This window comes from Pangasianodon hypophthalmus, chromosome 20, assembly GCF_027358585.1.
Source record: "Pangasianodon hypophthalmus isolate fPanHyp1 chromosome 20, fPanHyp1.pri, whole genome shotgun sequence".
NCBI classification, from domain to species: Eukaryota; Metazoa; Chordata; class Actinopteri; order Siluriformes; family Pangasiidae; genus Pangasianodon; species Pangasianodon hypophthalmus.
The window spans coordinates 19,143,507-19,170,449 of NC_069729.1; the positions used below are offsets into that span (position 1 = coordinate 19,143,507).

Sequence of the window (26,943 nt, forward strand, 5' to 3'; positions counted from 1 at the left end):
ACCGGATGCATAATATATATGCTGTATATGCACAGCCATGCCAGTGCCTCATGAATACATAATTCATATGTGCATTTATAAAACTGTGTATTGTGCATATCAAATAAAGTTTGAGTGGCTTTTGTTTGCTGTTGCTTTATCCTCTGAATGTCACTGCATTCATGTGAGAATATGAATATGAAATGTAATTAAAATTTTGATGAATTATGTAGGTCACATGTGAAAAATACATGAATCGTAAAAAAGTCATATGAACATAAATGAGTCATGTGTAAAAATCATATGTGAAAATAAATTAATCGATCCAAAGAATCACGTGAAAATATATGAATCATGTAAACAAAAATCTCACAAAAATAAATGAATTATGTGTAAAAAGAAAATTAACAGGAAATCATGTAAAAAACCAATGTGAAAAATAAATAAATTGTAAAAATCTCATCAAAAATAAATGAATCGTATAAAAGAATCACAAGTGAAAAATTAATTAGATATAAAAAAAAACATGTGTAAAATTAATCATATGAAAACTGAATCATGTGAAAATATAGGAGTTGTGTGAAAAATATGAAAAGAAATGAATTATGAAATTATATAATTTCATATAATGTTGAAATTAATTACGTGTAAAAATGATGACAATATTGAAATGAATAATGAAATAAAATGAAAATGTTAAAAAAAAAATCACACTTGAAATATATTAAAAGTTTGCACATGCACAAACTGTAAAAAATGTGTGAAACATAACATGTAAATATGTAAAATGCTTGTGACTTTTTTTTGTAAGGGATCGTATAATCGTCCTCTTACATTTCCACAGTCTCGTTCAACTGAACTGTGAGGAATTTAAACTAAGGGCATGCATTAATTCAAATCTTTCCTTTTTAAGTGATGTAATGCTCGGCGTACAAGTGTGTCTAGTTTACAGGTCCGGTTCTGCTGGTTCTGCCAATTCTGCTGGTTCTGCTGGTTCTGCTGGTTCTGTCAGTTCTGCTGGTTCTGTCTCTTCTGCTGGTTCTTCCAGTTCTGCTGGTTCTGTCAGTTCTGCAGGTTCTGTCAGTTCTGCTGGTCCTGTCTCTTCTGCTGGTTCTTCCAGTTCTGCTGGTTCTGTCAGTTCTGCCAGTTCTGTTGGTTCTGCCAGTTCTGTTGGTTCTGTCAGTTCTGCCAGTTCTGCTGGTTCTGCCAGTTCTGCTGGTTCTGTCAGTTCTGCTGGTTCTTCCAGTTCTGCCAGTTCTGTTGGTTCTGCCAGTTCCGCAGGTTCTGACAGTTCTGCTTGTTCTGTCAGTTCTGCTGGTTCTTCCAGTTCTGCCAGTTCTGCTGGTTCTGCCAGATTCTGCTTGTTCTGTCACTTCTGCTTGTTCTTCCAGTTCTGCTGGTTCTGCTGGTTCTGCCAGATTCTGCTTGTTCTGTCACTTCTGCTTGTTCTTCCAGTTCTGCTGGTTCTGCTGCTGTAGTAAGTAATTGCTGTGTTTCCAGCTTCATGCCCAGGTCAATTACGATACACAGATGAGAGAAGTTTGCAGACAGAAGATGATATGTTGGCCCAGTCTGGCCTCAGGGAGGAACACAGACAGCTGAAAATTGGAAGTGGGACACCGTGGATGCCGGTGGCATCTTCCTGTGTTGCATTATCATGGTGGTGACATGGGTGAGGATGATGATGATAATGATGAAGACACACACACTGATCCATAAAGTCACTGCGAGACCACTGATGGCAGTGTTTGAACTTTATTCGCACTCACTGGTGCATACAGGAGAGTATTGCTCTTTGAAAAAGTACAGAAAGAACATTTTTATATTTATTTTTTTATCCTTATGTACAGGTGAATGATTCACAAGACCCCATCAATCCCTTTCTGTTGTCCAGTTTAACACCTTATTGCAACAACCCTGATGATGCACATGAAAATACCCTGCATTCGATCCGTTCACAATGCCGCTAAATGATTCAAATTTAATTAATAAGTGTTTATAAACCTGTTAATATGTAATTCTTTGTGATTTCCCCAATCATTTTTTCATTTTTATAAAATCAAATAATGCCTTTTATACCTCCAATAAAGTACTATAATATTTAATGAATAAAACAATCCTTCTGGTTTTTAACTTTCCCTCCACTCTGTCTTTGATTATTTTCCTACAACAGCATGACACATGCTGTTTTATTCCTTAAATATCATTTAAATATTATTTAATATTATTATCCTTAAATATTATTGTAATAGCACAGTGCACTTGTAGTGCACTCGATACTGAATGCTCGATTCTGATTGGTCGGGAGGTGTGCATGCTGTTCCTGCTGTAACATGAAAGGCAGGTTTATATTATTATATTATTTTTATATTATATTAATGAGTTTGTTCTGATATGTTATTGTTATCTCACATTATCTCATTCACAGGGACTTGTGCAGTGGACGCTCCACATAATCTAAGACTAGTAATAAAAAAATGCATTAAAAAAAACATGTTGTCGTTCAACAAAGAAAAATGTACTGTATAATCATTGATGTGGTGAAACTTTTGTTAGGAGACATTTATTTAACATTTATGGAAGGAGTTTCTTACAAAGTGCTTAGTAACAGTCAAAGATTCCAGCTCAGGAAAGTCTTCAGGGCAGAGGAGTTTAGGAGAAATGGCCGTTCCCTCACCAGTCCCTCACCAGAGAGAGAGAGAGAGAGAGAGAGAGAGAGAGAGAGAGAGAGACAGAGAGAGGGGGGGGGGGAGGGGGGCGCTGGTGAGGGAACAGCTGTTTTATTGCAGCTATAATGTAAGTGAGAACAGGAACTTGTTTCTCGGACGTTTCCCAACATTTAACATATAAACCATTAAAATTCACAATGTGTCATTTATTAATAAATTAAACATTGTGATCATTGGAAGAATCATTGTGGTGTAAGTGGAATAACACACTACAGACATGATGTTATAAGAAAAAAATGCACCCCATTCCACCCTGGAGTGCAATATATTCACATATCTACACAGTGTGTCGTGTGTTATTCCTTATGTATACATTCCTTAATACTATACTTGGGGCTGTGCTGTTATAGGTAACTAATAAACGATGTGGTGGTGTGATGAAGCAGACGTATCATCACCACCCCGAAGTTGATTCCTTTCCTACAACAGCACATCCTGAAATGGTTTATTCCTATTATACCGCAGCAATTTGCCAGTGTTTATTTATTAAAGAATGAAGTCATACTTTTTTATCCATTTGTAGTTACGTTTAATGTTATGGAAAGTACATGAAACAAGTTAGTCACCAATTTGAGGGCTGCGAGGAGAAAAATGGCTGTCGACGTGTGCGCAGTATAACTATTCTTCTCATTTCCACTTTTAAAAGTTATTAAAATACTTTTTTACAGTAACATCAGTTTAAATTTAATTACACATTTCATTATAAGTGTGGACTTAAATATTCCCTGTCTATACTGTAGAAAAATAAACTATATTACAAGTATATCACAGGCAATACATTTTAAACTATAAACAATTTTTACTAAATTTTTTCTTTTTACATTTTACTGATTGGTATTTATTGAAAATATCAATATCAATGTTAATCAATTAATTAATTCTAGTACTTTATTGGAGTTTTTATGGGCATTATTAGGGTTTTTATGAAAGTGCTTACATCTTGCAACTGAACTTACACAACATCATCAGCACAGAGGTAAAACTTTGTGAATATGAACTTCATGGATAGATTTCTCATGAAAAAATTTGTACAAGTGATGGAAATTTTATTTGATTTCATACAAATTAAGTTGTAAGAAAAGTGATGAGTATCCCTGCCCCTAAGCCTAACTGTAACCTTGGCGTCTTTTCTTGCAACTGTCGTGCAAATTTTGTAGTATTTATTAAGATATATTATTTTATTACCATATTATTTACCACATCACTTCACTTGAAAGTAGATTATTAGTAAAATATGGACTCTTGTTTAACGCTGTGGTCTGAATCATAGTTTAATAGGTGAAATGTAGCGGCACAAATCGATGAGCTTCACATTTATTTGAGGAACGTTCTAGTCGAGCAGTCTCCTATTCTTTTGAATCAGCAGACAGAAACTAAAGCTCGTTCAGCGCGCTCACTGACAGGCTGAAAAAAACGTCACAAATGACCTTTAAGTGGCTGATACAGTATGCACATAATTAATTAGTCCATGAAAAGCCAAAGATATCAATGTTAAAGGGATGCAGAACATATTTTATATGGTTTATAAAGTATTAAAAAAGCGGGGAAAAAAAAAAAGAAAATTTTTCCCCCTAGCTTTCTACTGGCATCAATAATTATTTTGACATTTGATTACATATCACTTTCATTTCCTTTGTTATGCAAATTGGTACTAATTTTGTGACTAATTCATTCATCATTTTCAATTCATCATTTTTCCATGTGCGATATGCAGCTTTGCTGAGAAACCAGATAACGGCTCTTAGATTATAGCTTATATGCTTAGGACTTATTCTATATACCTCGCTTCTTCTCAGCCTGTTTTTTTTTTTTTTAAATTGTCAACATTTAGAAACACTCACTGTATCATTAACGCTGATTAGGTTGTGAAGTGCTCCCGTTCTCACCTATACATCAGAGACATTCATAAAATCTTCCTTTATATACACCAATATTTAAATTATCTGTGGTCCTTGAGGCAGGCCATCCATTTAGCGAAAGAAGAAACAAACAAAAAAGGTCCAAGAGATTGGAGAAAGAATGCAGGGATTTTCCTGTAAAAAAAAAATCCAGTGCCGAGGAGGAAACCCTTGGAGTTCAGAGTCCTCTTGAAGTTCTCTTTCTAGAGGAGAGTCTTTAAGAGTTCGTAACACACGACCCGAAAACACAGATCAGATGATTATGTATTTATATTGACACAGCAGGTGATTATACGTGCACCGACGGCACGCTCTGGTTTAACACCTGCGCTCGCATCACCTGGACGCTGGTCATGATCTTCTTCTGATGACCCATCAGCGTGACCCCCAGCTTCTGAATGTCACTGTGAGGAGACGTGAGAGAGAATCCAAATTAGCAAAACTTAGGGGATTGGAGATTTCATACTAAAGAAACAATTCGAATAAACTAATGTGAATGTGGGAGTGCTATATTGCATTATAAAATATCATAACGTGTCATAAACATGTTGTACGGCTATATCATATCACGAATCGCCGTATATGACAAAACGTTTATCATTATAGCTTATATCACACAATAGAATTTTACAGTGTTTTCAGAGTTAGAATTGTTTTATGACTAATGTTATATGCACTTAATGACAACTGTCATAGCATAAGTAACGAACTAAACCCTTTATAGATGCTGCTATGGGAAAGAGCTACTGTTAAAGCTATCCTAAAGTTGATTATTCTGCTATAACACTACGTCCCGAAGTGTTTAATGTCCTGTTACAGAACAGTTTTACTGCTGACACTGGAGACTCCTTCCATAAACACCTCCTTACAGAACATCAATGATTACACATTCTTCTTTGTTAACTAACACATTTTTCATCCATTTATTATTAGACATAGATTATACGAGTGTCTGCCGTACCTGTTACTTAGTTTTTACTAAATAAATGATAATGTATTAGAACAAGTGCAATTATAATTATATACTAGTTTAGTAGCAGGCTAATTCAAATGTGGGGGAAATGTAACTTTGGCTACGCTTCATGTGCTAAGCTAATGTTGCATCCACTGTAACTGTAATCCAGCTAGCTAACAGGCTAAACAGTCATGATGAATATACAGTATTTTCACTTTAATGGTCTCAAAATGGTGTAAAATGTAAGAAACCTAAACCCTTCAGATCGTTCTTGTAAGTTCTTAGTCCACTCCTCTGTCATGACTAAGCCAAGTCGATTGTTTTCCAATGACAGTGTTTTATTCTTCTTAGATCACAGCCAACAATTTGCCAACAATAGCAATATTTAATTTATTAAAGGACTACTTTTTATATGTTTATAGTCACCAGCCTCCTTTTTTCTCTCTCTTGAAGTTAATAGGATTAATAAGTAAAAAAAAAAGCTTGTTATAGAGAAACTGTAAAAGTGCAAACTCCTCTGCTGAACACTTGGTGGAAAACGTAATGTTACAGCTTTACCTCTGCTTGTTAACTGTATTTTTAACATTATTACATTTTCACTTCATTAATATGCAAACGTTTCTAGCTTTTTTTCCCCTCCCAACATTACAACAAGCTGGATGGAAAACATTCTGCAAGAATGTTTCTGCAATTTTCCTTTTTTTTAAAGCTTGACCTTCTTGTGAACTCGCGAAGGAATCATAAATAAATTCTGTCTGATCTTTCAGCCGATAGTGGATCTGCGATTTGCAGTACTGGGAAAATTTCTCTTGTGCTGAGTTGAGGTTAAAAATAAATCTTTGTTGCCATGACAGTTTAAATCACATGCATTTTTTTTTTGCTTAGTTTATTATACTTAATTTATGTATTACTGTAATAATGCACTCTAATTCAAAAGAATTTAAAGTTTTGCTGGTAACACTTTCTATGAAGGCCATAAACATAATGAACCTATGAACACATTCATAACATGTTAGAATGCATTCTTAAAGCATTATACACATTGGTTAATTATTTATGAAAAGGCATTACAGTTTATAGCAATGGTTATCTGTAAATTGTTGACAGAATATATTTTAGGTATTGTTTATAATGCATTATAACACCAAAGAAATTCAGCCCTAGTTTGTAAATTCACCAATGAACACATTCATTTGCTGTTATAATGCATTCATAAGGCACTATTCACATTGGTATAATTATTTACGAAAAGGTATTACAGTTATAGCAATGTTTATAATGCATTTTTAAATTGATAACAGAATGCATTATAAGCACTGTTTATAACACAATATATCAATACCAAAGAAATTCGGCCCTAGTTTTATAACGGCTTGGTTTCTTTGGTAATGGTGTTATAATGTGTTTTAAGCACTACTTACTATTCATTATGTTAACAATTCATAATGCATAATATATATTACTATAAAGTGTAATGCATTTTTATAAATAATTATAGCATGTGTGTATAATACCCTATGAATGCTTTATAACATGATATGAATGTGTTCATAGTTCGTTATAACTATGACCGTCAAAGAAAGTGTTACAAAAAAATCAAGACAGGTCTATAATAAACTATGAACACATTCATATCATGTTATAATGCATTAATAGGGTATTACACACACTGTATGATTATTAATGGAAATGCATTAGTCTTTCTAGCTACGTATCTTAAAATGCATTATGACTTGTTACCATGATGCATGATAGTGTTCATAACACACTATGTCACTATTATATCTATCTCATGATGCACTGTTCCATGTGGGGCTTGCGGATATAATGTGTTGTGAACGCTCCTTATAATGCATCATGGTAACATGATGTAAAGATAGCTATAAAGTGTAATGCTTTTTCACTGTTAATTATAACAGCATGTATAATGCCTTATGAATGCATCATAACTTAAAAATATGTTCAAAGTAGAAAATTGCAACAAATAAAACTTCTTAACTTCTTAATAAAAATCTTAAGACCTACACATAAGTGAGTACTTGTTTATAATGATGCTATTTATTACAATCCATCATGCATTTAAATCCATTTATATTATGATGTATATAGGATTCGTGTGATGGGTTACTCTCATTATTTCTTCCATTTCGTTTCCATCTGCTTATTCATATAGAAAAATAACGACTTTCCAGCACACAGTGGTGCGGTGCGGACTTGACGTGTTTGCATATATGCGCGGTTATAACTTACTGTTGATTCATGCTCATCACGTGACCGAGTGTGTGATAACCTCCTGCCGCAAAGTGGTTTTTGTAGCGGCCCATCTTGATGGTGTCCAGCCAGTCGTTCACTGATCTGCAGGTTGTGAAATCAGGAATGCTTCTGTTCATCAATGGGCTGTTCAGTCTGAAAGAGAGAGAGAAGTAGGGAATGAGGGAAAGCTTTGAAATTCAACCAGCTCAGGCAGAAAATCAATACAAGATGAAATGATGGAGAAGTGCAGGAGGTAAGACCTGATTGTGGAAAAAAATGGCTGGTTTTGGGTAGATTAATGTAGGGATGAAATCCTCCCGCGTCGTCACTTTGCTCCCCATCATGATATGCATCACCGACCCTCTGGCGCATGAGCAATTTATACAAGTCCAATTGCAGGACGCCTGGCTCTAGCTCAAACCCTCTATGAGTCTTTTTGATTCGGTACGGATCAATGTCAATATAGAGCAGAGCCCTTTTTATTTAACACAGAACACATCTATTTGAGACGGGTTTATTGGAAAATGTACACGCGGTGTCTGAGACCCTCGTTCTTAAGACAAGTCGGGTTATTCCCAGGCATTGAGCAGAAAACTTTCTCACCACAACTTTGTGTGCCTTCAATAAGGGATCATATCTGTCACAAACAGAGTGCATTTGTTGAGCAAATCCCTGCAAAAAAAAAAAGCCTGTGTATCGATTGCCGGCTCTCTACCTGCACAATGTGGCCATTGACTTGAGGTTCTCTGGGTTGCGGATAAGCTTGTCCAGGACCGTGACGATCTGGCAGAACCTGGGCCGTTCGCTGCGCTCCTTCTGCCAGCAGTCCAGCATGAGTGTGTGGAGAGCAGCGGGGCAGCCCATCGGCGCTGGAAGCCTGTAGCCTTCTTCTACTGACTTTATTACCTGCACACACAAACACCAACATGCTAGTACCCTTATGTTTTCAGCTTATAATGTTCACAAGCCATTCATAGGTACTTGATTCATAGGTACCTAATTCTCTTTAATTCATAAATAAACTGATTTTATTACCTGTACACACAAACACCAACAAGCCAGTACTCATATGTTATCATTGTAGTAAAGCTTATAATCTCATGTTATAACCTGTTCTTAACTGACTTTATTACCCGCAAACACCAACACACTAGTAATCTTATGTTCTTTTTTTGGAAATGCTTTGCAATAACCTCAGCTTATAACATCTTCATATGGCATTCATAGATATGTAATCCTTTTTAATTTGTAAATAAACTGATTTTATTACCTGCACATGCAAGCACCAACACACTGATAACACTTTGTAATAACGTCAGCTTACACAAGCAGTGTTCACAAACCATTCATAAATGATGTGTACGAATTTTTATTCATGAATAATCTGACTAGCTGTATACACAAACACCAACACAAATGAGAAGTTCCCTCCCCATTTTAGCATTGCTATTCAATTACCTCATCTTATAATGTTCATAAGCCATTCATAGATGTCTGAACTGAATTACCTGCTGGCACAAACACCAACGAGACATTGCCTGCATGCTATCATTTTGGCAATGCTTATAACCTCATGTTATAACATGTTCATAAGCCGTTCATCAGTTTCCAAAATGAGAGCATAAGGGTACTAGTGTGTTGGTTTTTTGTTCAGGTAACACAAGTTGATACACTAGTATACATTCTATTTTTGGTAACATTTTGTAAAATCTCACCTTATAACATGTTCATAAAGCATTCATAGATGTGTAGGTCTTTTAATTCATAAATAAACTGATTTTATTACCTGCAGACAAAAAGACACGCTAGCGCTCTTATGTTCTCATTTTGGTGATGCTTTATAATAACCTCAGCTTACAGCATGTTCATAAGCAATTCGTACATGTGTAGATTTTTATTCATAAATGTACTGACTTTATTACTTGCACACACAAACAACAACACTAGTGTCTTTTTTGTTCTCATTTCAGCAATGATTTGTAACACAATCATCTTATACTAGGCTCATAAGCCATTCACAGCTGATGTGTAAGCCACTTTTTTAATCCATAAATATTATTTATATTGCTATTAAAAAGATGGACATTAGATATAATGAATAATACTCTCTTCTTTATTTTATTCTTCATTTATTTTATTCTTACCCAATATAATTTAATGTTCATCTCATTTATTAGCAGTATAAACAATAATCTTTGAAAAATGTTTGGAGGTCAAAATGATCTGAAAATAATTCAATATATATGATGTTTATAACTGAATTTTTCATGCCTATTGGAGAAATAGATTGATATGCATTTACTGTAGGAAAGAAACATAACATACACAATACTGGTCAAATATACAACAGTATCCTTAAACAAAACACCCTCGATTTCATCAGCTTTAAAGTGGGGAAATATAATTGATAATTATAATTATAAATTACTCAATTAACTCAATTTTTATTTAATTTACTTGGTACTGAAGCACAGCTTTATTACAACAGATTTATCACTCCTTAATGTTTTTATTAGACAGATAATGAAATTAACTAAGCATGTTTATTTTAATAAAGTAGATCAACAAAAGAAAATCAACAGAGTCAAATTGCCAATATCCATGCCAGTATTTTTTGTTGTTGTTCACATCAATGAATAAAATTACTCAAATTCCTATAATTGTTCTTATTTTTATTTTATTTTATTTTATTTTATTTTATTTTATTTTATTTTATTTTATTTTATTTTATTTTATTTTATTTTATTTTATTTTATTTTATTTTATTTTATTTTATTTTATCAAGGAAATGGTTAAGATTAGGTAATGCAGCATGTATAAATCACATCCTAGCCTTGTAACATTTCTAACGACTGGTACCCACATCTCTGTTGGTGAGGTTCCAGTATGGCCGCTCTCCATAGGACATCACCTCCCACATCACCACTCCGTAACTCCACACGTCGCTGGACGAGGAGAACTTGCGGTACGCGATGGCTTCGGGGGCCGTCCAGCGGATCGGGATCTTTCCACCCTGGCATGCAAAAAGTTGCTGTTTCATAAAGTGTGTTTAATTTCACTGAAATGGAATAATAATTAGTTTCAGGTCATATCTATAATGAGCTACGAACACATTCATATCACATTATAATGCATTTATAAAGCATTATACACATCATTATAATTATTTATACAATGTATCACACTTTATAACTATTTTTAAGATGCATTATCAATTGCTAACATGAACTGTAAGTTGTGCTCATAACACATTATAACACCAGTACCAAAGAAACTGAGCTGATCTTTGTATAGAGCATCACAAGACCTGATTTTTATTCTTTAACAAGTGAATGGTGGCTGAAGTCTTTGGTATTGGTGATATATATATATATATATATATATATATATATATATATATATATATATATATATATATATATATATATATATATATATATGGTGTTATAACCTTAAATATATACTTAAACCCACTTTTTAAAATTAATTTATAAATTCATAATAAACATAGCAATAACCTCTAATGCCTTTTCATAAATAATGATAATGTAGTCTATAATGTCTTATGGATGCATTTTATGAATGTTCTCATAGGCCATTGTACATACAGTATGGCCTCCATAGGAAGTGTTACCATAATATCTTATTTAACCTGGATGTTGTCTTGTTTTCCTACATTATAGTGTGTCATGCATGCAAATCTATGTACGACTTGTAATAGCTTATGACATTGCATTATACACCGATTATGACCGGTTATAAATATCCTACTCTTTATTTTGAATGTAACTCACAGTGGTTGTGTATGCTGCATCTGGGTCGTCCTCCAGCACCCGTGACAGGCCAAAGTCTGAAACCTTGCAGACCAGATTGCTGTTGACCAGGATGTTCCTCGCAGCCAGGTCCCGGTGGACGTAGCCGAGATCCGACAGATACGTCATGCCGGCAGCGATGCCTCGGAGGATCCCGACCAGCTGAATGATGGTGAACTGACCGTCATGTCTCTGTAAGGACAGATATATCAAGGTGTTATGGAAACACCACTTCTGGTCCTATTTCCTTACCTGTCCTCACCTTGTGCATGTAATTTATAGTCCTGTCATGTTGCACAGTCTTCCACACCATGTCTCTTGTTTGTCCTGGATTTTCTGGATTCTCAGTTTGCTAGTTTTCCCATCATCCCTGTGTTCTAGTCTTTTGCAATACTGATCTTCTTTGTCAGGATTCTAACACATTGCCTGTCTGTATGCTGAGCCATGCTATGGAAACTGCTAAAGTAAGCTTAAGCTGTACTTAATTTGTGCCAGATCATTCCAGAATTAAATAAAGTAATAATAATAATAAAATCATTATAATGAATGATCATTCTTTCTGTGTCACCTTCTGAATATAAAATCAGCTCATTTCCATGATGACCAATAGGTAGCTACAAATCACAGCCTACTCGTACATATACATTTTTGGATTTCTAAAAGATGTTGAAATGCCACAGAGCAAATCAAGTCATTGGGAGCAGACTGTTACATGACTTCATTGCGGAGTAGTTTGGATAATTAGGTAAGCTAAGGAAGTCTTTCTTCATTGACATTGCTATGCTCTTTAAAGGGCTTTTAAACGTGCTTTTATAAGACCCACTGGTAGTGTTCCAGTACCTCCTGTTTCACAAATTAAGCACGGGGTCGTACTTAACAGAGCTCAAGTGATATAAAAAACCCCAAAACCAAAGATTAAGGCTGTATTTAGGGATCAGGTTACCATTTTACTCTTCTTAGATGTGTGGTGGCCTTGGAAACCCATCAGATGTTCAAATGTTCATATTTTCCACTATATACTGTGTAATTCTGAAAACTCCAGACCTGAGACTCCTGATCTGAAATATATCTCTCTTTTGCAGGTGTCTCAACCACAATTATTCTTATGTTTAAAATCTGGATACCTTCAAAAATGATGGAAAATGGAGTAAACTTTTGCAAAGATTTCATTCCGACTGAGGTTTTAGACAACTTTAGGCAGACTGATTGTTTTTTTATTGTAAAACAGTTTCTTACTTGACGTAGCAGATGCCAAGGCTAGAAAGTCATTCATAGATCAATGTATTTAAATTAAGAGCAGAATTTCAACGTATGTAAAATATAAATTATATACATTATATCAATATGTACAAGCTACATAAGACCATAAGCACTTTGTCGAGTGTAGTTTTGGTGAAATATACTTCTAGTTTCTTAAAATAGAGACATTAAAGTTTACACACCCTTAAGAATGAATCGAGAGAGCCGTTCTCCATGTATTCAGTAATGATCATTACAGGTTTACCTGGGAAGGATAGATAGATAGATAGATAGATAGATAGATCACTTTATTAATTCCAGAGAGAAATTCACAGATTTACAATGATCCCAAAAAAGTAGAGTGTGCAAGCAAGAGTATTCAGAATAATAAAAATTAAACATGTACGGCACAAAATTATAAAATATAATATTGCAGATAAAGTGAGTATAGCCTTATATACACGTCTTCTGAGGAAATGTGAAAGTGTCAGGGAATAATATAACAAAATGTTTCTTCAAAGTTTTTTTTTTAAAAGGAACAATTATTATTCATTTAATTTTTATCCTATCATAGCACAGTAACTGATGAGATGTGGAAGTGCTTTTCTGGAAAAAATAACCATAACTATATATGTTAATTCAGGTATTCAGAAATTTGACAATATTTGTACTTCAAAGTTATTTAGCTTCCACATCTAGCCTTATTTGAAGGCTGTGTATGTTCTTAAGTTTACATTACACCTACATTAGCTCTTCCTGACAACTGACATGAACCTGTCAGGTTTATAAAGTTGTCTGTTTTTAGGTGAACTTGACGTCAAACCTGAGCCAAGTGATTTACATATGAACGTCATGACATCCTGACTCCAACTCCAAGAAAATGATTGATTATGCCGTGAAGAGCTTATATACAGCGTAGGTTTTATGTAGCCTTATGAACACAGGTCTTAAGTTAAAATAACTAGACTAGTTTTGTGTTAAAGACTCTTTTCCACTCATCTGAATGGTTTCTAGACAATGCTAGGAATTTCCTGTGTGTGATTAACAATTAAGAGGCTATAAAAGTTGTTAAGGTGAGTGGTAAAATGTCCTGGAGATTATAATGCGAGTCAAGTTGACTTTATAAATGACTTGCATGATTAGAAAGCTTACTTCGTGTCACCACTCCCTCCAGACGGATGACATTGGGATGGTCAAACTGGGCCATGATGCTGGCTTCGCTCAGAAAATCTCGCCTCTGTTTCTCAGTGTAGCCGACCTTCAGAGTCTTCAGGGCCACAGGGACGTCCCGCTTCCCGGGCAGCCTCATACGGCCGTAACACACTTCCCCAAACTCTCCTGGAGCACAGATAGTTACACTGCTCTACTTTTATTCCAGACATTTGTGACACTATATATGATTCAAGAACTACAGCAGGGTCCAAAGTTCAGGTTAATTATCAAAAGCTATATTTTATAATTTCATTAATTATGAAAATCTAATATATTTAGTTAAATAATATTGATTATATCCTTCTTTGTTAGTAAAAGTAAAAAAAAAGTTGAAAATAGTAGCAACAATAATGTATAATGGGCACCCAAGTGGCGCAACAAAAAGTGAAAATAAAAAAAAGAGAAAAAGGAAGAAAGAAATTCTATTACACAGATGTCAATATGAAAAAAAAAAAACCTGGAAAATTTTAAAATAATTTAAAATATATATATATATATATATCCCATTTAGAGAGAAAGATGAAAACAGAATTATATTTGTTTCATTATTAATATCTTAAACGGTTTGACTATTTTTAAGCTCTTGTAATAATAACAGCTGTGAAAGCTAAAGCACCAAATAAATAAATAAATAAATAAATAAATAAATAAATAAATAAATAAATAAATTTATTTTCTTCTTTTATTTTGCCCTAAGGGTATGTAAACTTTTGCATTAAATTGTATGCCATGGAAGAGGAAATCCATTTCCATATTTTTAATTTAATACTTCAGAAACTTTTCACACAGCTAAATGTATTTGTCTCTAATATATAATATATAATTAAATAAGAAATGGTAACTGAGTAAAAGTATCAGTTTTTGAGAAAAGATTTTTGAACCCGGCTGTACACCTGAACGTACTGAACCAAATCATACGGAATAGGGTTATTAGGAGTGACACGTTTTAGAAGAGTCCATATTGAGTCTCGTAATGTGTCTGATTAGCACATTAACATTCACCTCACACTCACTCCATTGAAAAATGGTAATACGAATGTCTTAAATCTCAGTACGCACTTACTGTCACAAGGCTGCGCAGTCCAAACATACCTGAACCAATAATTTTCTCAATTTTGATCCGGGAAGCTTCAATTTCTCTGGCAAACTCGTGGACAGCCTGGCATGGGTCCTCGTATGTGTGGGGATCAATATAAAATCTGGCTTCTGGAAATGATACTAGAATAAACAGAATTAGCATTTGGTCACATATTGCAGGATGAAAGCAGTTTTCAATCACAGTAATAATCACTGGAGCGTCCAGGGAGCAGCCGGGGCTGGATATTGGCTTTGCAACCAAAATTTATTTATTTATTTATTTATTTATTTATTTATTTATTTACCATTGCCATTCTGGTAATGCATCTTCTCCTCATCTGAATCCTGGAAAGCCTTGCTGTAGCCACAATGTCTGGAGAAAAGTTGAAGAAGAATTTTGAGAACACAGGAAAAGGTGTAAATTCTTGTAATGTGACAAGAAACCCTTACGTATCCTCTCTCATACCCTTCTCTCTGTCATTCTGTCCCGTATTTCATGCTGTGATACCTTTATGTGGAAATGAAATATAATAAAATATCTTTATCCCCTCTTGCGCTAGTTGCGCTATCTTTATCCTGCTCTTGCTTGAGGAGTAGTTCATGCCCATTCAAGTGATTCATTTCTGTCACATTTCTGCTGTTTCAGATATGACACGAATGCATATTTGCATGATTTGGACTATAAACTGATCATTAGACGTGTACGTGAACTGATTTACTTACTTAAATCAGTTCTTACTTAAATCACTTATCTGGGAAACAGCATATGGAATAAGAATTGTCATTGACTAGTTATTATTAAGATTGAAGTAATATTCAATAAATTAGTCTTACTGGGTGATTGTTATGATGTTACATAAAGAGATAATATGTGAAAATAACAAGATATTAACTAGAAAGTTATAGTTATTAAGTTGAAATACTGCAGTATTAAGTAGAAATAACAACATAATATGTTGAAATACTGAGTTAAGATCTCTAACATCTTCAAATAAAAAGATGGTGTTATATCTCAAAATAATGAAATAACTCGGAATAAGAAATATCTCGAAATAACAAGTTGACTAAAAATAATGGAATTATATCTTAAAATAATGAGCTGATAACAAAACAATGGCTTTATATCATGAAATAACAAGATAACTCAAATAATGACATATCTTGAAACAATGAGAATGAGATAATAAGACGTTATTAACTAAAAATTGGGAGTCATTAAGCAGAAATAACCATGTAATATCTGGAAATATTGAGATCATTAAGTAGAAATTATTACATAATACAATGAAATAATGGTAATAATGCGGCAATAACTTATACGATATTAACTAGTACTTATGAGATATTAAGTAAAAATAGAGATATTAAGTAAAAATAATAATGTATTATCTTGAAATAATGACAAAATTGTTTACAATAACATGATGTTCAGTCAAAATAATCATATAATAACTTGAAATGACATATTATTAGGTTAAAAATGAGATATTAAGTAATAATGACCACATTATCTAATGAAATAATGAGATAATTTAGAATAATGACATAAAATCTTGAATTAACAAGTTATTAATTCAAAATAATGAGATATTTTGTTTAGAATAATGTACTACTATCTTGTAATAACAAGGTATTACATTGAAATAAAGGCATAATCTAATGAAATAATGAGGTATTAACTCAAAATAATGACCATATCATGAAATGATGAGTTTTTAACGTTGAAATAATGAGATATTGACAAGATATTAGCAAGAAATTAAGTTATTAACTCAAAATAACCAGATAGTAACTAGAAATAACACGTTATGTGAAATAACGAGATAACGTAATGACATCATATCTTGTTGAGTTATTAAGTTAGAATAATGAGATATTTAGTTTATAATAATGTCATGCTATTTTGAAATAATGAGATATTAAGTCTAAATAACAACAACGAGTATTGATCGATCATGCTATAAAACAAATCAACAGATGCTCATTTCCTGTATCACGTGCTAGTTTAAAAGAAAAAATTAGAAAAAAGAAAAGGCAGACAATTCAAAGTACTCCTCTTGCCGTTTTCTGCAGATGATAAGAGCCAAAAACGTGATGAGCCCTGACACCAGCGCCATGGAGATCCAGATAATCGTCACAGTGTTGTAACGCAAGGGGGCTGGAAGATGACAGAAAAGTCATGCAAAATACAGAAATACAGGGATACAAAAGGAAAGATAAAAACTTATCAGATATATGATAATATGTATGCAAATTATTAGCAAATCATTTTTTCAATCAAGTCAACCTCAAACTGTTCTGTGATATTTAGCTGTCAGATATTCAGATATCTTTATCTCACAGCGATGAAAAGATCAACCACGCCGTTCAGCTCAACCTCCCGAGAACACACATGAGCTGTTTTTTTAAAAACTTTTTTTAGGGTCAGTTATATCAGATATCTCTTATGACCTACCAATAACCAAAGAGATTATAAGAGTGCACTCGGGATGCGGTGCAAGGTGACCCTGTAATAAAATCACAATCAATCCGCTCTGAACGCTTCCTCAAACCGTTCTGTCCAACATGATGACTTATTGATGTTTTCTGTGTCACTAAATCAGTACAGCTTTAGAATCCAGATCGCCCGAATAACTGTATCTCAGTAATAAATCCAGTGATAATACTTCCTCTCAGCGCACTGGACTGGAACCGCTCAGATTTATCTTCTCCTTAGACTTCGTGGAATTCATTTAGCATCTTGCTTAATTCTGGCAAAAATTTAAGACTCCTTCATCAGTTTTATTATAAAAAAATTCTATTGCATTCTATTCTACAGTATTGTGTTGTGTTGTATTTTTTTTCTATTGTATTCTAATCGATGCTGTTGTCTTGTAATCTTTTTAGCTAATCTTTTTATTCTATTGCATCCTACCTCAATTCTGTATGTTTTATTTTATTTTGTTTAATTGTATTCTATTGTATTGTATTAAATTCTATTCAATTCTGATGTACTCTATTCTACTGTAATCTATTTTTAGTATTGCAGTGCATTTTGCTCCATTGCAGTCAATTCTAATGAATTCTGTTGCCTTAAATTCTATTCAATTATTTTATAATTTATTGTAGTGTATTCTATTCTATTCTATTCTATTCTATTCTATAGTGTTGTGTTGTATTCTTTTCTATTGTATTCTAATCGATTATGTTGTCTTGTAACCTTTTTTTAACTTTTTAACTAATCATTTTATTCTATTGCATTCTATTTCAATTCTGCTGTGTTTTATTGTTTTGTATTCTACTGTATTTTGTTTAATTGTATTGTATTGTATTCTATTGCATTAAATTCTATTCAATTTTGATGTACTCTATTCTACTGTAATCTATTTTTGTATTGCAGTCCATTTTGCTCCATTCAATCCTAATGAATTCTGTTGCATTAAATTCTATTCAATTACTTTATAATTTATTGTAGTCTATTCTATTCTATTCTATTCTATAGTGTTGTGTTGTGTTGTATTCTTTTCTATTGTATTCTAATCGATTATGTTGTCTTGTAACCTTTTTAACTTTTTAACTAATCGTTTTATTCTATTGCATTCTATTTCAATTCTGCTGTGTTTTATTCTTTTGTATTCTACTGTATTTTGTTCAATTGTATTGTACTGTATTCTATTGCATTAAATTCTATTCAATTTTGATGTACTCTATTCTACCGTAATCTATTTTTTGTATTGCAGTGCATTTTGCTCCATTGCATTCAGTTCTAATGAATTCTGTTGCATTCAATTCTATTCGATTATTTTTATAATTTATTGTAGTGTATTCTATTCTATTCTATTCTATTCTATTCTACTGTGTTGTGTTGTATCACATGCTATTCTACAGTATTTTGTTGTATTCTATGCTATTCATTTCTCTTTTATTATATTCTGATATATTCTATTAGGTTGTATTGTATGCTGTATTTTGCCATATTCTATTTTGTTGAATTGTCTTGCATTCAGCTGTATTCTATTATGTTGTATGGTATTGCATTCTACTGTACTGTATTCATTTCTATTTTGTTGTGTTGCATTTTATTCTGAATAGAGTTTAGGTTTTTTCTGTTATATTGTATTTTACTGTATTTTATTGCATTCAATTTTATTGATGTGTATTGTATTTTATTCTACTGCATTCTATTGCATATCTGTTGTGTTATATTCTATTGTATTGTATTCTATTGTCTTTTGTTTAATTGTATTGTATTCTATTGCATTTAATTCTATTCAATTTTGATGTATTCTATTCTACTGTAATCTATTTTTTGTATTGCAGTCCATTTTGCTCCATTGCATTCAATTCTAATGAATTCTATTGCATTAAATTCTATTCGATTATTTTTATAATTTATTGTAGTCTATTCTATTCTATTCTATTCTATTGTGTTGTGTTGTGTTGTATTCTTTTCTATTGTATTCTAATCGATTCTGTTGTCTTAGTTTATTAGTTTATATTCTGTTTTATTACATACTATTCTACAGTATGTTGTTGTATTCTATGCTAATCATTTCTGTTTTATTATATTCTGATATATTTTATTAGATTGTATTGTATAGTCTTCTGCTGTATTTTGCTGTATTCTATTATGCTGTATGGTACTGTATTCTACTGTACTGTATTCATTTCTATTTTGTTGTGTTGCGTTCTATTCTGAATAGAGTTTAGGTTTTTTCTGTTTTATTGGATTTTACTGTATTTTGTTACATTCAGTTTTGTTGAGGTGTATTGTATTTTATTCTATTTCATTTCTGTTGTGTTATATTCTGTTGTATTTTATTCTACTGTATTTTGTTTAATTGTATTGTATTGTATTTTATTACATTAAATTCTATTCAATTATTTTACCATTTATTTTATTGTACTGTATTGTATTATATTATATTCTATTGTGTTGTATTCTTTTCTACTGTATTCTAATCAGTTCTGTTGTGTTGTATTCTATCTAATTCCATTAGGTTGTATTCTGTTGTATTGTACAGTATCCTACTGTATTTTGTTGTAATTGATGCTATCCAATTCTTTTGTATTCTATTCTATTGCATTTTATTTGTTATATTCTATTATGCTGTATTGTACAGTATTCTGTATTTTGCTGTATTCTATCTTGTTGTATTGTATTATTGTATTATTATGGTACTGTATTCTACTGTATTGCAGTCTTTTCTATTCTGTTGTGTTGTCCTGCATTCTATTCTGAGTAGAGTTTAGGTTTTTGTTTATTCTGCTTAGTTGTATTATATTTTACTGTATTCTGTTGTTGTTTGTTGATTTGTATTTTATTCTGTTTTTTGTTCTAATTTGTTGGATTATATTTTATTGCATTCTATCACATTGTACTGAATCAGATTCTACTATGTTGTATTCTGTCATATTGTTTTCTACTGGAATATGTTATTTTCTATTTTGCTACATTCTAATGTATTCTACTGTATTGTATTGTATTCTGTGGTATTATATTCAAATGCTTTTTCTATTCTATTCTACTGTATTTTGTTGTCATTTTATTTTATACATTTTTATAATTAATTCATAAATAGTTTATTTCTTTATTTTTACATGAATACATTTTGAATATTGTTTCTTATAGAAAACTATTATTGCTCTTACTATTATTTACAAAAAAAAATAATAGTATGAATGCTAGTAATTGAATGTAGTAATATTCGAGATATATTTTTTTGTGTTTTCACAAAAGTTATTTCCCTATAAAGAAAAGTTTGTTAACACTATGTCAGATTCTCACCCGCTTTTCCAGTCTGGATCTCCACGGAGGGGCTGAAGCGTCCGCAGCCAGCCGAGGTCCTGGCCCTGATCTGAAAGATGTAGCTTGTGCCAGGTTTGAGCCCAGACACTTTAGCGCTTGTTGTCTTTGACTTCAGGGTGGAATAGCTCTGCTGCTCCTTGTCCTATGGGAAAATTCCAGACAGATTCTGTGAACTTTCCCAGCCTGAACAGGTGGCTGGTGGTATATGCTGTGATAATTCAGCCTTATCAAACTTATATTAGATAAGTTTTTTTTTAAAGCATGACCCATCAAATTGGCAATTATGCTAATGAAGATCCTAGTTAAGAGCAGTACACATTTTTGGTGTACCAAAATCTTCTCACAAGAACCTTCTTATATTATGACCTTCCACCTGATGCCGCCATTTATAAATCAGGCCTTTACCTTGAAAAGCACTTCAAGCACTTCACAACCTCATAAGCAACTGCATGTAAATCTCATTTGCTCTCCATGTGGTGCCGACCACTGTTTGCTAATTCCCTCACACAGCTGAGATCCCTCTTGGCCCATTAGGCGGCAAAGCTCCCGGCTCGCTCTGCAATTAACGGCTCCCCAGTGCTTGGCATGGCTCATGCTGTTTGCCGTTCATTGTCACTTTTAATAATCAGACTAAATCGTGACAAACCGCCACTGGTTGGTAATTTCCATTCAATTAAATGGAGCTGCCATCGAGCCATGTGATTGAATTGCACGATCTGCGCGCGACCTAGCCCGTAAACAAACGTGACCCTTCTCTAATGGTTCACTCTGGTTACTTTGTGAAGCTTTTTTTTGAGTCACATTGTCACATCCCTGCTATCAAATTTGTTTAGAAATGAAATACAATACTTGATGCTCTTTATTCACGCACTTATTTTTCACAATTAACCTCCAGACACTAAACAAATTCCACATAAAGGTAAGTTGTCCCACCTTTTCATAATATTTTATATCATACTCCAGGATTACTCCATTGGGCTGCTCAGGTTCATGCCACATGAGGGTGATGCTATTTGTGCTAGCATTCTCTTGACGGATAGCCATCACCTGAGAGGGAGCTGGAAATGCAGAAAATAAAGTCATATTCAAATTTATTGTCTTTGGAATTGTATTACATGTCTGAAGTTATACATAGCTGTGGATAACTTTTAATAGTCAGTTCAGCAAAGTAGCTTTAAGTTCGTTAAGCTAAGTTAAGGGTTTTTAGCTTTCTAAAGGGTTCTACTAGGAACCCTCTCTTGTAGAGAAAGCAAAGAAACCACTGTTGTCAGTTTTACATTAAACCAAGGAGACAACTGAAGAAATTGTTCTAGTTCAAGCAAGTTCTTTCCAAACCCAAAACCCTAGAGAAACCACCTTTGTCAGCTACTCAACACACAATAAAAGTCTCCTACCTGCCTGATTTGTCGTAATGTTGACTATGACGTAAGGCAGCGGGTCCTTGCTCAAGTGCGTCACCCCGTTCATCACCAGGATGCGGAAGCTGTAGTTAGTGTGGGCCATGAGGTTGAGCACGTTCACCCATGGCTCCGTCAGTCCCTTCTGCTGGGGGATGAACCTGATTGAGGTGACTCCTGTTCGTGACACCAATCCATTTCCACCTAAACCTCCTCCACTCCCAGTCGTTCCTCCACCGGCACTTCCTTGGGCTCCAACAGCAGCTCCTAATATTCCATTGCCAGAGGTTCCTCCGACATTGCAGACCTCACATCCATCCTTTACACATTTCTGGCACTGCACATCATAGATGATATCCTCACGGCCGCCTGTGTCCAGAGGGGAACCCCATTCCAGGTTAACGGTGGTCCCGTTTACAGATGAAATCACATTTACAGGGGCCGAGGGAGGTTCTGTAGGGACACAAGAGCCAGTTAGCAATTAATTATGGGTTAACTGCAAGAGGATGAAGGTGACTGAAGTTATCAGACTTGCAGATCAAAGTGTAATTTAAGAATTATTTTTCAAAAAAAAACCTGGTCTCTTAGCTTTCTTAAGGGTTCTAGCTATGTTATTTTTTACTCTTCTGATGTCTTGGACATTTGCATATACCCACTTAATTCAAATAAACTTAAAAATAATCTCAAGCAGGCTATATTGCAGCATACTTGTGCAAGGAGCTCCAGGAGGGTCAGCAGGTGCACGGAAGTAGTTGGCGTCACAAGGGCAAGTGAGAGCCGCTCTGGTCTCTGAGTGGCTGTGAAGAGGACATTTTCTACAAAGCTGGCTTCCAGCCAAAGGTTTATAGTATCCCACTTCACAGGCTGGAAGAACATGAAAAACATGACAAAGATCATGTTACATCAACTTAATTTTGTTAGAAATTTTACAAATTTAATCAAGCAAGTGTGATATGGTTGGATTTACAGAGCTAGGTCCCTGGTTCAATCCTGAGCTTGGGTTACTGTCAGTGGGAAGTTTTACATTGCTCTTCCTGTGTCTCTGAGGGTTTCCTCTGGGTTCTCTGGTTTCCTCGCTGCTCCCAAAAACATGTTTGTGACTGTAAATTTCCCCTTGGTGTGAATAAGTATGTGTACGTGATGCCTTGCGATAGACTGGTGTATGTTTCCAGGACATGCTTTGTATTCCCCACAGCCTTGACCAGGATAGAGCTTACTGAAGATGAATGAATGAAAATATAATCAATATATGTAACCCTGTTCCTCACACTAGTGTTAAACCTTACTCTTAAAACCTACACTTTTGGGAAAAAGTGTTCCACCAGAGTTGTTTTGGATATTTATGGATTCTAGCTTTCTACAGTGGCTCTACTTGAAACCTTTTGAAAAAAAAAAACAAACAAAAAAAGAACACTTAAGGAGTTAACTCAGGGGGTGAAACAGAAAATCATTAGGGTGCTGGGTGGACCCATTTGAGATTCCTCATTCTTGCAACTATGGACTTTTTTATTAGTTTCATTAAATTTACTGATTAATCCATATTAGTTACTGAATATAATGCTTTAAGATAAGTAACTGTATGCAACTACCAAAGTGTAAGGGGTTAATCCTGAAACTCTTCATATTAAAAAGCAATTAAAAGTGTGAGACCATGTTGGTTTGGATCATACTGATGTTTGGTTTCATGTTGGAAATATTACTGCTGTTCGTTGACCAGACAGTCATTAAACTGACCAAAGAATAGTTTCAGATATTTGCTGCACATAAGCATCACAGCACTGTAGTCAGCTCTGCAGTTTGGAGTGTTTAATGAGATCGTAGCTGTTGACGGACCAAGCATACTGATAAGAGGAAAAAAAGATACATGACTGAAGATACATGAATTAGCAATTTAAACAATTTCAGGGTCTTTTTTTTCCCTCTAGAACAATCCTCCCCCCAGGGAAGCTGAAAGAATTCCTGATTGCCATATTTATCCCTGTCTGGTTTCTTCACTCATTTCATCCCATTAATCCTCTGCATACTATGATGTTTTTCTTTTGTTCTTTTTTTTTTTTTTTTCTTGAGTGGAGAAGCAGGCCACGATAAGCATCAAGACTGCACGCTCATCAAGTGTGGAACCTTCTCAGGGCTTTGAAGTTCTGACAGATTACCAGCAGCTACACAATCAGTAACACATATCAAACGACACACTTGCAAACAGCAATGCACTCCTAAACAGCCACTGTGCAGTGGATGGAGTGTAAGATCGTCTCTTGTTTATAAATTGATCATGATACTTCTTGGTGACATTTTGGTTGTTTTTCAGGGGGAAAAAAAATGGTATATAAGGATTTAATGTGTAATGAATATTTAGGCCACTTTAATCCTCAGGTTATACTCATTTTGTATTAGGATTGAGTCTTTTTTTTCCGGTTTTCTCTTTTTTCCCTCCATATCGGCATATTGTTTGGTTTGTCAGCACCTGTCAGTGGAATGCACCCACTGCAGGGGGGATTTGCATCACTATGAATTTTAATGAATATTTACAGCCATCGTGTGTTGACCTTGATATTTTTACTCTTGATATAAATGAATAAATGTGGTGGAAATGTGTTTTTTTCCACATATTTGACATCTACAGCATTAACTATGCATGGGATCTCTGAAAATCTCTGTGCTGGTTCCAAGATTCTCTAATAAAACGAAACTCCAAACTGCTCCTTGGGGATTTCTGAGCTTTAACTTTTGAAAATGCTGCCCTGTTGCTCCATGTAATAAAGTCACATGCAATACAGATCATGGCTTAGTCAAGCTTAGTCAAGGTTGTCTTTGTGAAAAAAAAGTTCACACTCTGGACCGAGGCATGGACCACATCCAATTTCAACAACTTGCTTCCATCGCATGGTCTCACGCCTGCAGATTTAAAAGAATTTTGAAAAGTTAAAGTTAAGGTGAAGGACGGGGCTCAGGGTCAAAACTGGATGAAACCCAAAGAAGTCTTGTTGAAATTTCCTGTAAACTTTGCTTGAGTAATTTGATACACAAACTTTTCCTCTGAGAAGTGTGTATCATTGGTTGGGAGAACATCAAGGCTACATCTTTGGTTCCTTTGATGTTTATTTTTCACCTGGCAAACCGAATGTAGTGTATGTTTAATAAAAAGTGATCAAGGTATTCTGTATAATGACATACTGTTAAAGATCACTAATTGTACTAATTAGCTTAGAGGTACACTTCATTCGCTTCCATATAAAAAAAAAAAAAAGTACCAAAGATACACCCTTGAGGGACACCTCAGTGAAATGAACTGGTACAACTTAGTATATTTTTTTCTGAGATTGTAAAAAACTTTTGTGGCATTTGTGGAAGGAGTGCGTTATATTTTGTGTGTTAAATTTTGGGCAATCTACAGGCAAAACACAGGACCAGAGAAAATAGTATACTCCAAATACAAGGCTCAGACTTAATGGGATAAAAAAGCATAATAAGACTTTGCACTAAGGGACAGAAACAACAGGGAATCCATAACCAAACTAATGCTGCAATCCAATCTCATCGGAGTTCTGTGTTCCAGTTCTTTTGCTCGGAAAACTATAGATACCCAGAGCAAGGTCATATTTGTATTGTTCTTCTCTGAATTTGATGAACATATAAAAATCTACAGTACTGTGCAAGTCTTAGGCACTCTATTTTTTTTAGTACAAACTTTCTTACAGACTTTTATTTTTCTGACTTCTTTTTTAATGACTTCTACATTATTGATTCAGTACAAAAAACATTTTAGATTCCAAACATTAGTTTTCCAGCACAAAATTAAATGTTGCACAAAAATGTTTGTATGTCAGTAAAGAAAGCAGCAGATAAATTAAGAGACACTTTTCAGATAAAAACATAATGAAGGCTGCTGGGTTTCGCTGCAGAAATAAGAAGCGAGTCGACAGTCAAAGTCTCCAGAAGAACTGTGGCTGCTTCTGTAAGATGCTCAGAAACACTTACAGCTCATTTCCTTATAAAACTGCACACACTGCACCTGAGATACTGGTTTTTTTAGCCCAAAGGGTCATTGCAGCAAATATTGACTTTGTTTAATTTATTACTGTTTACTGCCCTTTATAGTATTTTTTTAAAATGTAGAAACATTTAATTTCATTTTTTTGAAGGCGTCTTTGCGCCATAGCATTTCTTTGCATGTGCCTAAAACTTTTGCACAGAACTGTACATGAATTATTTATGCATGATTAGAGAAGAGAAATGACATGTAATGGAGGCCAGTGACACCAATAGGGGCAATGAAAGGACCAAAACCAAATCAAAAGCATATGACATGAATGAAAGGCATGTGCAGTTGAGAGGTGGAATACATGACAATGTAAAATGTACACAAAATGAATAATTAACAATTATCTAAGATGAAATTACAATGTGTTGGTCTTTGTATATAAGACCAGAATTTCTATTTTGTCTTCCACATCAATATGCATTTACACACAACTGAAGACTCTTCAAAATCCCGACATCTCATCAGGGACCAAACAACAGCTGCTAACAAGCAGGGAGGATTCGTCTAAGTGATGAACGATTCTGTCAGAGAAATCATAGCTGGAAATGGACTACTTCATCAC

At 34.0% G+C, this 26,943-nt stretch overlaps 1 protein-coding gene across 1 annotated transcript in view; it reads right to left on the bottom strand.

The window, feature by feature from the left end:
* Positions 1–1,731: 1,731 nt before the first annotated feature.
* epha8 (eph receptor A8) overlaps positions 1,732–26,943 on the bottom strand; it is an 86,246-nt gene continuing 61,034 nt past the window's right edge. Inside the window, exons 4-17 of the mRNA XM_026932866.3 lie at positions 23,048–23,203; positions 22,337–22,792; positions 21,876–22,000; positions 20,922–21,084; positions 17,207–17,312; positions 15,460–15,527; positions 15,170–15,295; positions 14,018–14,203; positions 13,069–13,130; positions 11,609–11,818; positions 10,678–10,827; positions 8,530–8,720; positions 7,812–7,967; positions 1,732–5,010 (exon numbers count right to left, since the gene is read on the bottom strand). Coding sequence (XP_026788667.1) covers positions 4,896–5,010; positions 7,812–7,967; positions 8,530–8,720; positions 10,678–10,827; positions 11,609–11,818; positions 13,069–13,130; positions 14,018–14,203; positions 15,170–15,295; positions 15,460–15,527; positions 17,207–17,312; positions 20,922–21,084; positions 21,876–22,000; positions 22,337–22,792; positions 23,048–23,203 — 2,270 coding nt within the window. The 3' untranslated portion in view covers positions 1,732–4,895. The remainder of the gene's footprint in view (positions 5,011–7,811; positions 7,968–8,529; positions 8,721–10,677; positions 10,828–11,608; positions 11,819–13,068; positions 13,131–14,017; positions 14,204–15,169; positions 15,296–15,459; positions 15,528–17,206; positions 17,313–20,921; positions 21,085–21,875; positions 22,001–22,336; positions 22,793–23,047; positions 23,204–26,943) is intronic.